The sequence below is a fragment of the Triticum dicoccoides genome, chromosome 1B, assembly GCF_002162155.2.
Source record: "Triticum dicoccoides isolate Atlit2015 ecotype Zavitan chromosome 1B, WEW_v2.0, whole genome shotgun sequence".
NCBI classification, from domain to species: domain Eukaryota; kingdom Viridiplantae; phylum Streptophyta; class Magnoliopsida; order Poales; family Poaceae; genus Triticum; species Triticum dicoccoides.
In genome coordinates, this window is record NC_041381.1 from 358773264 (window position 1) to 358787209 (window position 13946).

A 13946-nucleotide genomic window follows, 5' to 3' on the forward strand; every position below is an offset into this window, starting at 1 on the left:
AAGACTTACATTGGAAGAAGGGTACGAAGAGTGTCGACCAGAGTGGCGTCGTTTTGATAAAGATGGCGTGAATGACGTGTGGTTAACCATCATATGACGAGATTCTTCCATTTGTGTGGATAGATTGGCATCAAGATAGTCCTGGTTCCTTGCTTTCGGTTGACGAAGGTCCATGGAGAGTTTCCCGATGCAGTCTCCCAAAGCTTCGCTTTCTTGATGTAGAGCTGGTTGAATGCCGAAGAGATGATTTTTGGTGTCGTAGTCGTGCGCTTCATCTCAATCCTCGAAGAGTGGGTTTGCCGAAGTGCTTGGCCTATCCATGATAGTCAAGTGGTGGTGAGTAGGAAATGAGAGAACAATACCGAAGTTACCTTTTATAAAGATTGAGGATGTATCGAGTATAACTCAATATAATGCTACAATAATAGAATTGGTACAGGGTTTGTTTCTCACACCTACAAAAGTAAGGGATTATCGAGGAGCTTGGTTAGGATGCGTGGCACAAAATTCAAGCAAGTGTTAGTCAAGATATTGATAATGCTAAGAAGGTTCACAAAATTACAAGTAATGCAAATATATCAAAGCCTAGGATGTCACTTGGAAACACACACATGAAAGATAAGTGGGATCCGCGCAACCAAGGAAGGAGCAGAAAATGTGTAATCACAGAAAATGCTCTTGTTGCATGGATACAAGAGAGACAACAGCTCGATTGCTCAAATGGGCTAGATACGCTTGTGCACCAACCTATGAGAGTAATGTGCCGTCTTCAATCCAATTTTGTTATGTATGTATGATCTAATATGATGTAATTATGCAAAGATGGCTCAGGTGCTATTGCTTACAAGCTCTTTGTTTCTCCTCTTTTGCCTAAAAGCTTTGTCTTTCTCTCTTTTTTCGTCTTTTTACTATGCCACAATGCTTGATTTGCAAGCGAAAATATGAGACAATTATGTAAGATATGCACAGGAGAGATTTATGGAACAAAGATGATAGCAAGATGATTTTCACGCTAAATGTAGCTATGCGGAGTAAGGGTATCACTATGGTGCACAAAGAGCGTGGCCCGGCAATTCTCAACTCACTAGTCTCGATAGGTAAGTGACGCAAAATGGATGGGGTTATCAATGCAATGGCAAGGAAAGGTACTAGGTGTCGTCGAGGTTACCATCCTTGCTTACGGTTGGTATGAGGATGAAGTGCTCGTTGTCGATGTCGAGTCCGTGGTGATGATGAATAGTGGTGTTGTCGATGTCAAATTGTTCCTAATTAGCCGAAACACCTTAGGAAATGGAAACCGCAACTCAAAATCGATCAAATGCGGAAGGTGGATGCTTTTATGGTGAAAAATTTTATGAAAGAAAATGGTGGTGGTAATAATCTACGTGGATGAGGAATGTCAATAGCTACAAAACGAGCTAAAGAACAAGCAAAACAAACTTCGGGAGTGAAAGTTATGATGAAAACGATGTTAGGTTTGGGCTGAAACTGGGGGGTGCGGGCACCCGGGGTTTGGAGGGTGCGGGAGCCCGGGGTGGTCAGCGAGGGTTGGGCAAAAATTTCCCAGGGATCCGGGTGCCCGGGGGTGGCCCTTTTGGGCGGAAAATTAGGGGGTAGAAAAATTGGGTGGATTTCGTGGTGGGCATGGTGTGGATGGTTGGGGAGAGGCTAGATCCACTTGCCAAACAACAGATCCATGGACCAAAACAATAAAATCTCACAAGAACCAACAAAATGCAAAAAAAATGGTAGGCTATTTTTGTGAGGATTTTCAAATTGGGACCAAAAAGCAACAAAATTAGGCTCGCAAATGGGGGGTATGGACTCCAAGATGTGAATCGACCTAGTTCATGACACCAGGATGTTGTAGGGTAGAACCCCAAGTGAGGATGTTTTCACACTTGGAGGGGGAAAGAGATGAACTCACAAGAACATAGGGGAAATTAACTCAAACAAAACCCAATTACAGATTCACTAGAGTAGCACACATGATATCCACAAGAATACAAGAACAATTCAAGAAAATAGCACTAGGGTAATGTTCTTCACACTCCAAAGAAGGTGAGGTCTTATGATAGTCTTTTCCAAGAGGAGGCCTTGATATCCACTAGGGATCTTCTCCTATGAGGTCTTCATCTCCAAGAGGAGTGGTAGATGAGCAAAGCTCCCTCTAGATAGTCCCATACACTTTGCTAACCCTACTTTGGAGTTAGATATGAAGTACTTATAGCCTAGGAACAAATTGAGGGGAAAACTGGGATACATGGGTCATTTAACCCAAAATGCGCGCAGGCATGGCTGGAGGGGTCCGGGCACCCGGGTAAAGAGACCGTGCACCAGGGGGGTCGCTGGGAGGAGGGGGTCGGGCACCCGGGGTCGCGCCAGGTGGGGGGCACCCGGGGTGTGAGGGCTCGGGCACCCGGAGGGGTCAAGGGGCAATGCCCCTCCTGTGGTCGCCGGTCCGGGCACCCGGGGTGGTCAGGGAGCTCACCTGGGTGGCGACTAAGGGCCCGGGCACCCGAGGTGGTCCGAGGCCTTCGGTTCTTTGCGTATGGGTGTCCTTCCTCCTTCTCCGTGGGTGCTTGGGTCTCCCTAGAGTTGGCAATGGGTACCCATTACCCGCGTACCCTGCGGGTGAAATCCCTATTAGGGCAAGGGTATGGGTCAAAAAAATACCCACGGGTACATAAATAGGAAAATTTCATACCTATGTACCCGCATATATTTTGACAAATAGGCCTTATATATTATTTATTCACATATTAAAAATACCATGTGTACATAAATCCCACAGCCCTAAAAGGATCTCATCATGCATTCATGTTAGGCCACCGCACCACAATAACTAGCCCACGAATGAGTATGTGTTGTTGTCATGATGTGTTGTTGTATATAAATTATTATTATAAGTTGTTGTTTATGACTGTGTAATGCTCAAATTGATGTGCTGCAAATCTGGATAATTTTACCCGCGGGTACCCATTTACCCTAATGGGTGACGGGTATGGGAAAAAATTATACATGTCAACGGATATGGGTAAGGGTGATGGGTAAGGTTTGGGATGACTAGTAAGGGTATAGGGTGGCTCCACCTATACCCAAACCCTGTGGCACCTCCTTCTCCCTCCTTGCCTCCTCTTCACAGCCTTCTCCTTGGTACCTAAGAATGCATAATATTTTGTTTGAGGTAGAAGCCAATTCTTATGTGAATCCAAAGAATGCTTAAAGAGAAAAGAGTTAACTTCAGTTTCAATGGCACGTGCTCGTGCTCTCGTCATTGGTCCGCTTCGTGTTTGCGGTGGTGATAGAATGTCCATGGGGATGCTCGTGGGATGCAGACGCATCAATTTTGCTGGGATGCAACAAAGAACATGCATCAGTGAACCAAAACAACCGCTAGACAGTCTTACTGGGTTGGGATCCTCTGCAGTACCATATGGTGCTGTAGTGCTGATGACATGTGGGGCCAAGTCCCACATGGCAGTGACTGTACAGCACTGCAGAGGATCCTAACCCGTCTTACTGGTAGGCGCAACATCTAGATGCCACGCTGACGGGCGGGCGTGGGCCACGGTCAAACGCAGCACGATGTGCCAATCCAACGGCCCAAAACACACCACGATGTGTCAATTCAACAGGCTGATTGGACGACCCATATCCACGATGTGCCCATCCAACGACACACCACACCAAAGACCCTGAGGAGGTGGGTCAACAGCACCCCATACACTACAATACGCGAATAAGCTATTACAAATTGAAAGGACACTGCAAGATTTCCTATATGAAACAAATAGGAAGTAATTTCATGGAGTCATCTACCAGATGTTCCAAAAGGTGATAAAAATTCTGCATTCAAACAAAACATGCACTTTTCAATTATTGCCCGTCCTTTCACGTTGTTGCTTGACGCATAACATATCTATCAAACTGATAACTTCATCACATTAACTTCCTCTTCTTTTCAGGTACTGCAATACCGATAGCTTGATCGCTCCCACCTTGGAGAAGACCGGTCCTACAAGAATACTGCCAAGTTAATAGAACGCCCATAGTTGATTCAGATAGGTACAGTGCAGAATATCACCAGTAGGGTTGTATACCCAACATGGGATAAACAAGGGTGGAAAAATGTACTTCCAACTGTGAAAACAAAGACTACTTTACCACAACTACATTAGACACAATGTAGTGAACCAATTATCATGTAGAAGCATTTGCTTTGGAAGAGCAAAACGCAACGCAACCATCCTTCCAACACAAACAGAACAGAGTTACATACACAGAACATAGAACCGTTCATGTGCTAGACTGGTGTTTTGGTTGCTTACAGACTCCAGGCAGCATAAGATATGAATAGTAGTACAAATAGAGAATACCAATGTTTCACTATATAGATGATGGACTAATCCAATTTTTAGGGTTAGCCGCTCAGAATGAACATACGTAGAATCTTCCGGATATCAAGTCACATGTATGTCTTGACTAATAAAATTAGGTCAGACCCTCTATGATGTCAATTGTTTTGTAATGCAAATGACCAGACCTCCATGTGATTGTCAGGTACAGTTAAGACCGTGTGAGGTAGCAAATGTGCTGGCGTAAGGGATGCATGGGCCGTAATGGTGCAGGCAGGCTGTTGCCAAAGCCATGGAGTTAGACAGGTGAAACTATGGCACCCAGCACCATGGGGGCAGTAAGGACTTGCAAGATGATAAATTACACATTCTACAGTAACAAGGTGGTGCAGTGCCATATAAATGGTTGCATCCAGGTCGGATAGAATTCCCTACTCCGGGTGAATGCATTGTCTTGAGCTCTAGAAAAACACAAGAAACCCACCAACGAACAACAAAACTAAGGGCATTGTATTACTATATAAAACTATGAGTCCGGCTGCTAAAAGATGACACCAAACAAAACATCAAACAACAGAGACATCTCTCTGGCGGATTCCTTTTTCTAAAGGGCAGCATCTACACCTTGTGTCTCTCCCACCAACATTGTCTCAAAAAGAAGTACCCAAAGACTCGGTGGTAGAAGGTGCAGCTTGACTTGCTGGAAATTGCAGGTAGAAAGATTTGGTTGAAGCCTTGAAGGATGGCCATCATACAGATGTGACAGCTAATATGAAGAGAAAAACTGAGAGTAAGACAGTACTCCTATTGGTCACAGCCAACTAACATCTCTCTTCAAAATTTTGATTCAAATTCCAAACTCTAGATCCCAGGTTATTTTTGTTTCCTGGAAGTAAGATCAAGACTGCCCTTGATTGACACAAACACCAAATGGGGCAGGAAGAGTCTAGACACATAAGTGGCTGAGAAAACAAACAGTCCATATGAATATTGTGCACAAACCACAAAGTAAATTCATGAGAAGCAATTACCTTGTTCCAAGCAAATTGAGGTGCTTGGAGAACTCGGCAGGAAGAAAGGTAGAGTAAACCTGGGGTTTTTCTCTGGCAAAGTACAAAGCTTCATCAGCACAGAGGTCCCCCACCTGTTCTGTACCATTGATGTATGCAGATGACGACTTCACCTGACAATTGCTAATGTCAATGGCAACAATCCATACCTTATTATACATGTACGATGCTTGGTCATGCCCGATCATGAAGTAAATGACACTGGGCTCATACATGCTGATAACAGGGTACTCTAATGGGGTACGAGGAAGATGTGTGAGTCCACCAAACCCTATCTCACTGGATCTAATAGATGCATCCTGCTTCCACTTCATCACGCCGTTGCTTTCTGTTATTAGTGCCCAGGAGGTGATGGTGAAATCATCACTGGCAGGTTCAGTGGTTTCAAAAAACTCATCATTGCCATCGACAACTTTGACAAATTTCATAACCTCACCCTCTGTGACACCAACGGTGTGGTACGCCTCTACCCATGCTCAGCCCTTGTGTCCGGCCCATAATATGGGCAATTTAGCCGGGAGTTCCAGGTATAGGAGCTTGGGGCTCTCATTGAACACATCGCAGAACAAGATACCAAAGGAGTAATCAACCCAACACAGGTAACTCTTGAAGGGGATGACTGTGTGAGCATCAAAGTTCTTAAAGACCTCCTCCAAATCAAATTCCTTCACATCGTCGCAGGGTACGATGGGCGGATGCTTGACCTCCCAACTGCGAGAGATAGACGGGCACAGGACCTGGAGTTTAGGTGGCGCCCCGGACTCGGTGATCTCGAGCTGTGCGACGGCGACCTCATCCTCTCCGCGGCACAGGACGCCTAGGTCAAGGCACTTCAGCCTGCGCAAAAACTGATTCGTCATGACGTCAGCACTGGCCTTGATTTGGTCCTGGACCTGGGCAATGGTCCCGTCAAGAGGGGGTAGCCGCTGTAGAGACGGCGGAGAGCCACCACCGGCGGTATAGTAGAGGAAGTAGTCGATCATCGGGATGATGTTCTCGTAGCCTGGCACAAGGATAGGATAACTCATCTGGAGGAGCACCGCGGCGCGGTGGGCGGCGACGATGTCGAAGCTATGGGACTGCGACAAGCCTTCATCCATCTGCAGATAAAGGCGGGACACCTCCGGCGGCTCAACGAGTTTGAAGCAGATCTGGAACTTTTTATCCATGGAGTTGGTGCCGGTGGCCAGGGTTGAATCGGCGTCCTTGGGGAAGGTGAAGTTCTCGCTCCAGAACACGAAGCGGTCGAGCATCAACCAATCAGGTAAGGTGGTGCTGGTGGAAGCCATGGTGGGTCGGGCAGCAGCGGCGGCTAAGGTGAATTGGTGAAGTGAATCTCCCGACAAGCTAGGGTTTGCTTGTTTTATCTCTTTCAGAGCGACGATGGATTTGTTTTTCTTTTTTGTTCGGTATATATTCTTACGACCGCGCAACGGCGCGCTTGGCCCAGGAAAGCCCATTCTGGCGCCGATTGGCGGTAACCACCTCGCCGTGGTGCTACAGCCCAACTCTTACCTCCTCAAAATAAAAAAAGTACATAAAAAGGCACATAAAACATAGTTTTACATCATCAAAAAGTGCATTATACATCAGTTTGAGCATGCCCCTAAAAAAACATCATCTAACATGTTACTTTAACCGATGATATAAAATAGACACCATTTGCTCCAACAAATGATGTATATTGAGCACGATAATTGCATACATATTGAACATATTCGTATCAAACTCATCTTCTCAAATAAATCATAAACACTACAAACAAATTGTTCATCACACATCACATACATTATTCAAATTATTACACAAATTTTTCATCACACATCACACGAGAAGATGAAATTAGGGATGTTGTTCCCCATGTCACTTCCACCATTCCTCCATGGCGTCCTTTTAAAGATCACTACGTGTTGGGGCGCGCCCGTGGCGCGCCTCTTGAGGGAGAGCTGGGCGGTGCCTAGTTGTAGTCGCCCCTTTAACACCTATTTCTATTCTAATTAGCGTTTGAGATGATTGCTTTAATTAAAAAACTTAGCAGCAGAAATAGAAATATATATACAGAGAAAGCCTATTATAGATCTAAACATGAAATATCTGACTGAGAATAGTGCATTTAACATAAGCAGCAACATAGGTTTAGCGTCTTGAAAAGCATGTGATAAGAGGGCCCAAAAGCAAACCATAGGTTATCACAGGATAGAGCATAATTAGGAGTACTTAGTGGTACATTATATTAGATTATACTGACACAGGGGCTGCAGTGTCTTCGATGGTGCATCTAGAGGCGATGCAATGTCCATGAGCTGATGTTATTTGTATGTATCAGCAAGTCAGATGGATAAGCCCAGAAATACTAAGATTATACGAGTTGATGTCCATCAAAGTGATTGTACTGGTGTGCGGATTATATTTGTTTGAAAAGCAAGCATGTATATAAACACAAAAGCAGCCAAGAAATTATGAGCTCAGATCCATTATACTGGTTGTACATGTAACGAGGACCACCCATTACAGTTTGTCCAAAAGTAGTGTAGCACATATGTCTCTTGTATTTATAGTACAGGAAAGAAGAAATCCGGACAACTCTTATTACTGTCACAACATTAAATGATCAGCCTCTGCTCAAGTGCTTGGCATGTAAGATCAGATCCAGTGCGGCGAGACGGTCTGAGCCCTCGGCTCATACGACTGGGCTTCATCAGTATTGCCTACCTGCTTCTCCAAGACAATTCAGAAAAATTATGAAAAACAACACAATGTCTTTGTCTTAGTAATAGACTTACTAATATCTAATTTATTTCAGATGTCCGATCATTTGAAGATAACACAACTTGAATTTCCTAGGTAGATATCTCAGTCCCCTTCAAATTAGGAACAATAACAGCAATGAACACCAAGCTTTGAACGATTTTTTTTTCAGAAATGTCACTCAGGCCTGATAATCCTCCTGCAAAGATGCACAACCTTTGTCCAGAAAAAAACAAACACTGTGAATACAACAAAAGAGGATGAGAGGAAAATTAGGCAGGCAAAGAACATGATGAATTGAAGGCATCACCTTCCTGGTGGCATCTATTTCATACTCCCTCCATTCCGAATTACTCATCACAGAAATGGATGTATCTAGATGTATTTTAGTTCTAGATACATCCATTTTTGCGATGAGTAATTTGGAACGGAGGGAGTAGATCAGCAGTCGAGGCTGCATTTATTTGTTTATTTTACTTGAAACATCATGCATGATTTCTTACTGTTTTGTTTTTAAATTAGAATTTGGCAAAAAGAACAAGAAATTAGTTACCATATCAAAAAATCACTTGACCCAGAGTACAATTAAAATTCACAGTAACCGAGATAAGCTTAGTCCCTGAACAACCAACAAAAACTCATGCAATATTTTGATATAAATGGCACAATGAATGTCAGAGTTAACCAAGAGGAGGGCGGCTGCGTGACCCTCATCAGAGTTGGTGAATATCTACGGTGCAACGACAAGCTGTAACTGCTGAAGCATTTAACTGTCACAGACCCCTTGCTGATGTGATGTAGCAAGAAACATCAGAGGGATTTTGAGGCATCGAAAGCAGTAGGTTCCTCAGGACAGGGTCCGGCTTCAACTTCTCATATGGCAATTTACCGTGCATGCTGGCGTGGAATTCCTCGTAGTCGAAATCATAGCCCATAAGCTGGCACATCAACAGGATTATGAAAAAAAGTTAGAAACAGAACATGTAGTTGAAATACTATGAAACTAACAGAAACTTGTTAATCTAAGCGTTGTGGGACATATATACCTTCAGACCGGCCATTGTAGTTCCTTATTCCCTGTACAAATTTAGGCACATCTTGGGGACCAAGCTCTCCTCAATCTGAAGCTTGTTCAGCATGCAGTCTGCGATTTCGTAGATACAACTATATGAGCACACAAATTCTGTAGCATGAAAACCGAGGATTGGTGTAAGTTTATTATTTTTCGTGCTCGGCTGGGAACCGCTCCGCTAGTTTGTCACGCTGGGCGGCACATGATATGATAATGCCATTGTGCTACTACTAACAGTAGGTCCATGTAGGACGGATTATCTGAAATCCTAATCGGATTCAAACCTAATGATGGTATACAATCCTTCAAAAGGCAAGAACATACTCTAGAATTTGACACATTAATCTTCTTGTGCGACTGAAATGCCCATTTCCTTGGAGACATCCGAAAAATCCTGAAGGAAACACACTTCAAGTTATAGAAGACTTATAATTGCAAGTAATCAAAGTTATGAACCAAAAAAATTGAAATGGCTACTGTACCTCAAAGATTTGCTTGATGTAAGGCTTCTCTGGAGGCTTTGATACATGCATCCAGAGATCATTGCTCCAGGAACCAATGATATTCAAGTAAATTGCATAGTCAATAATATCACACACATGTTGGTCAAAACTTCAAGCCACTGTAACAAAAATTGATAACCTTGCTAGTTCCATTTTAATTGTAGGGTCAGCCAGATGTTAATCCAAAGAGAAGATTAAACTTGCTTCTGGTCTTAGGGCTTGAATAGATGTGTGAAAAGATCCTTGCAATTTTCAGAAGAGCTACAACTCCGTTTCCATTGCTATGACTTCCCACGGAAAGCGCCTGAGAACATATGTATTATGAAAATATCAGAAATAATATCAAAGAAGATTCTTGGAATATTTTTTCAGGTTACATATAGGTGCAACACCAAAAGTGTCAAAGTCTGCAACTATGGCAATAGTTGGCATGGATGTGAGTACACCATACACCATATTCAGAGTTGATGAGACTGAATAATATCAGTTCAAACAGGGCAGCATGATCAACCTGCTCCAGAATAACACACCCATGTGAATCCATTAAAATGTCTTTTTTTGCTTGCCATCATTATTAACAAACAGATCCAAACAGAAGATATTACAATGCCAATCAAAGCATTTATTCACATAGGCCATAGGCTCTCCATAGAAGCAGATGATACATACATGATCTAAGGACCGACAAGTCTGTCATACCAATGGTGAGCAGAGTGGCTTCTTCAGCAGGCGTTCTGACTCGTCGGCATCCGGCTTCTGCCAAAGCACGACATGGAGGTGCACATGGTTCTCCGTCTTCTCGAAGTTCCATGGCAAGTCCTCCCTTCTGAATCCCAGGAACAAGTTCATGTCCACGTACAGCCCACATCCAATCTATAGACAAACATAGATAGAAAGAAACAATTCACTTATAATTTCTTTAGCGGTAATAAATGATTGTGACCACAGTTAACCACAAAGAAGATGTAATCAGTGGAGATAAGCATGGACCAACCTTTTACCAGATTCTTCTTTTTAGTGAACACCATACGGGCAAGTTCCTTTTTTTCCTGGATTGCAATAACACCACAGCATGAAAATCTGATAAGCAAATGGCACAACTAATTGGTCATTGCACAAAAAAACAGCCAAATACGACATCTTCCTAATTATAGGAATCCAAACCATCCATAGGACACATATGACCAATATAACAAATTGCTAGAGTAGATGTACAGTCATGTTGTTGTTCAAAAATCTTTAGAAACAAATTGGAGTTGAGGGCTCACAAAATTGCAGTTGGGGACTCACCTTGTAGATGCAGGCTAGCGTATCTTGGCGAGGAGGCAGTGGCTGTGTGCTTGGAGGGCCTGGCCATCGCGCTGGCTTCGCTTTGCTCTACTTGTGTCTGCCGCCGTATCCGCTCCCATGACACGCCGATCTGAGATATATACTGATGACAACTTTTTCATTGTAATATTCCTCCACAAAAGAATGCTCAATTTGCAGTGGATCAGAAACCAGCTAGTCCCTTAACCAGGTATATGATATTTGCTACTCCATTTATTTTGTAAATCGCATGCGTCCGGAATAACATTACTACACTGCATCATGAGTTAGGAAAAAAAATCAAGCTTATAAATGAGAACACAAAACTCTGACTTCCTTATTTTCCTCCCAAGAGAACCAATTCATCTTGAGTATACCACAACCTAAAATTGGCACTATCCACTATCCTTACCGTTGCAAATACTCGTGAAAAAAGATACAGCGAAATTTTGAGTATACCACACCTAAAATTGGCACTGTCTACTATCCTTACCATTGGAAATACAGAGGTGGAGAGCTATGGATCTTGTCAAAGAAGTGCTTCCTCCTCCTCCTCTCGCCGTACACCTAACCATAAGTTCTTGGCGAACTATGTCCTTCCTACCACCAACTGCTCTGTAGTGCAAAGCCTACAAGTTACACAAGTTACAGATTAAGCTGCAATTAGAAGCAAACCGATAGAAGTATGTCCAAACTAAAAAATAATGAAATTTACTCTATTGTAAGAAAAGTAAATCAAAACCACAGTCAATTTCACTGGTTGTGTATTTATTTGGACCATTGGTAAGACAATCAATAATGCCTGTGATCTAATACAACAATTCCAGCAACTCGATGCATTCAGCCACAAACATGGTATACAAAAATTGTTATTCTACGTACTAATTACATATAAGTAATAACCATTGAGAAAATGGAATCAAGAACCCAAGGTAAATCTTAACCAGATGTCTTCCATGTAGAAATTGCAGCTGGCCACCCACTTGTACCTCTTAATCAACGAGTATCTAGGAGGGGAATGGGGGAGGACAAAGGAGAGGAAGATGACCTGCGCCGGGAAGCTCCTGTGCCGCCGTTGCTTCATCCCGCGTGGCACCACTGTCGGGCCTTTCCTACCTATTTCCGCCGATTGTCCGCACCGCGGCCACCGCTGCGTTGTGGACGAGATGATCAGAAAAGGAAGGAAACAAAGCGACGGCCATAGTTGGATCCCTGGAGACGGACACAATGGACACCGATGGTGGAGAGGAATGGGGAGTAAATCGGCGGCGGCAACAGTGACCTTCAGGCGATGACGTGTAGAGGAGGGGAGCATGGCGACAACCCGTGACGACGGAGTGGGCGCACGGTGGCGACCAGCCCTGCTCGAGTCACCTGCCTCCTCCTGGCTGGATCTGCAGGGCCTTCACCGTCAACGGGAAGCAGTGATGTGCGGCGGCAGGGCCTGTGAGAGGAGGAGGAGTGGAGAGAGGACAGAGGATGGGGTGGGTAGAGCCGAGGAGGAAGGATCGAGGGTAGTGGCGGCGGCTGGAGAACGAGGGAAGAGAGGAGGAGGAGGAGGCGGCGGCGGCGGCGGCAAAGAGGGAAGGCGTCGTGGCCTCGCGGAGTCTGGTGGAGACCCGCGTTAGGTTTAGACCAATCCCGCATGTGTGAGCGATTTGACCAATCCCGTCGCGTGTGTTTTGTCGTTTCCTATCCGACGTGGCTAGCGCGAGCGTTCAGCCTTAATGCACACCTTATTGTTTTTAATTGTGGGTATCGACATCTCGAATCTCATGGTACGTCTCAACAAAGCATCGGATTCAGTCCTCCCTTCTACGCGGCTGCACGGGTTTCCCCATTAGCTCATAAAAAGGTGTAGTCCTAATCTTCGCCACGCTTATTTTCAATGATTATGTTGTGCATGATCACGCACGCCGTCATGATGTAACAGAGGATCTCTTGGTCCCAAAATCCTCGCACAATAGCAATTCGGTCCTGTAAAATCCCGAGAGCACTCTCCACATCTTTCCTAGCGGCCGCTTGAGCAATCTGAAAGTAGAGTTATTTCTTACCTTGAGTTTAAAATTGGCTTCACAAAAGTAGACCACCTTGGATATATCCCATCCGCAAGGTAGTAGCCCCTGTTGTAGATGCGGCTAGGAACTCCACCGGTGATGACTCTCTGTTGGCTAACTTGGCAAATAGAGGTGACCTCTGGAGCACATTGTTGTCATTGCAAGAACCATGCGTCCCAAAGTACGCATGCCAAATCCATGCCCCTGATCAGCCACGACCTCAAGAATGACGGTGGCAACCTTGTTGCATCCTTTGAACTGTCCATGCCATGCTACATGGCAGTTTTCCACTTCCAGTGCATGCAATAGTTTGAACTGTCATCTATTATATTGTTCGCAAAGAAAGCAAAAGAAAATCATCCCATGAAGAAAGCAAAAAAAAATCCTTGCACAAAATTCGTCGAACACATGGAGTGGAAGGAGGAGCACACCGGCCGGCGGTGCGTCAGAGACAATGTAGTTGTCCGTGACGAATCAACCACGTGGCCATCGGGAACAACCTAGTAACCGCCAGCATGTGAAGGTCTTGGCAAAATGCTGATGCTACTCTCGTTGGAGTTGTTGGATTTCCTCGAAGAGGAAGGGTGATGTAGCATAACAACATAAAGTATTTACCTTAGTTAAGAACCATGGTTTATCGAACGAGTAGAAAGCACCAAGCCACCAACATTAGCAGTACCTGCACACAACAAATTAATTGCTTGCACCCAACAAAGGCAAGGGGGTTTGTCAATCCCCTTGTTCTTGCTAGCTACACGATTAAAAGAAAATAGGGATAGGGCAAAGCGGCTAGAAAGTAAAGAGCAATTTGACGATGTCCTGGACTAGGG

The 13946-nt window shown here is 44.3% G+C and overlaps 2 protein-coding genes across 8 annotated transcripts; both read right to left on the bottom strand.

The window, feature by feature from the left end:
• Window positions 1-3735: 3735 nt before the first annotated feature.
• LOC119335341 lies at window positions 3736-6784 on the bottom strand. Of its 2 annotated transcripts, XM_037607481.1 has the most exons (3): window positions 5578-6784; window positions 5390-5461; window positions 3736-4018 (listed from the first exon to the last, which is right to left on the bottom strand). In XM_037607481.1, exon 1 carries the CDS (start codon window positions 6715-6717, stop codon window positions 5905-5907), a length of 813 nt encoding a protein of 270 aa, XP_037463378.1. In that variant the 5' UTR covers window positions 6718-6784; the 3' UTR covers window positions 3736-4018; window positions 5390-5461; window positions 5578-5904. The 2 variants fall into 2 exon arrangements, with proteins under 2 accessions (XP_037463378.1, XP_037463371.1); XM_037607474.1 differs by having other exon boundaries at window positions 5390-6784.
• Window positions 6785-7954: 1170 nt separating this feature from the next.
• On the bottom strand, window positions 7955-12675 carry LOC119335355. 6 transcript variants are annotated; one of them, XR_005161832.1, is made up of 10 exons: window positions 12108-12674; window positions 11553-11688; window positions 11042-11183; window positions 10746-10800; window positions 10451-10624; window positions 9731-10055; window positions 9573-9642; window positions 9223-9320; window positions 8212-9114; window positions 7955-8140 (listed from the first exon to the last, which is right to left on the bottom strand). XR_005161832.1 is itself a non-coding variant. In XM_037607498.1 (3 exons), the coding sequence occupies exons 1-3, from the start codon at window positions 12372-12374 to the stop codon at window positions 11056-11058; spliced, it is 519 nt and encodes a 172-aa protein (XP_037463395.1). In that variant the 5' UTR covers window positions 12375-12675; the 3' UTR covers window positions 11041-11055. The 6 variants fall into 6 exon arrangements, 2 of the variants coding, with proteins under 2 accessions (XP_037463395.1, XP_037463389.1); XR_005161836.1 differs by lacking the exon at window positions 7955-8140 and having other exon boundaries at window positions 8701-9114; window positions 12108-12209; window positions 12342-12670; XR_005161834.1 differs by lacking the exon at window positions 7955-8140 and having other exon boundaries at window positions 8701-9114; window positions 11042-11334; window positions 12108-12672.
• Between the last annotated feature and the right edge of the window lie 1271 nt (window positions 12676-13946).

What these genes read in the sequence shown, in the direction of transcription:
- LOC119335355 (XM_037607492.1), bottom strand. Translation starts at nt 12,374, where the DNA reads ATGCTCCCCTCCTCTACACGTCATCGCCTGAAGGTCACTGTTGCCGCC. An exon ending in ACAGGAGCTTCCCGGCGCAG is followed by an intron (nt 11,689 to 12,107) that starts GTCATCTTCCTC and finishes TGTAACTTGTAG; the next exon opens with GCTTTGCACTACAGAGCAGT. An exon ending in CCACCTCTGTATTTCCAATG is followed by an intron (nt 11,184 to 11,552) that starts GTAAGGATAGTA and finishes AGTTGTCATCAG; the next exon opens with TATATATCTCAGATCGGCGT.
- LOC119335341 (XM_037607481.1), bottom strand. Translation starts at nt 6,717, where the DNA reads ATGGCTTCCACCAGCACCACCTTACCTGATTGGTTGATGCTCGACCGC.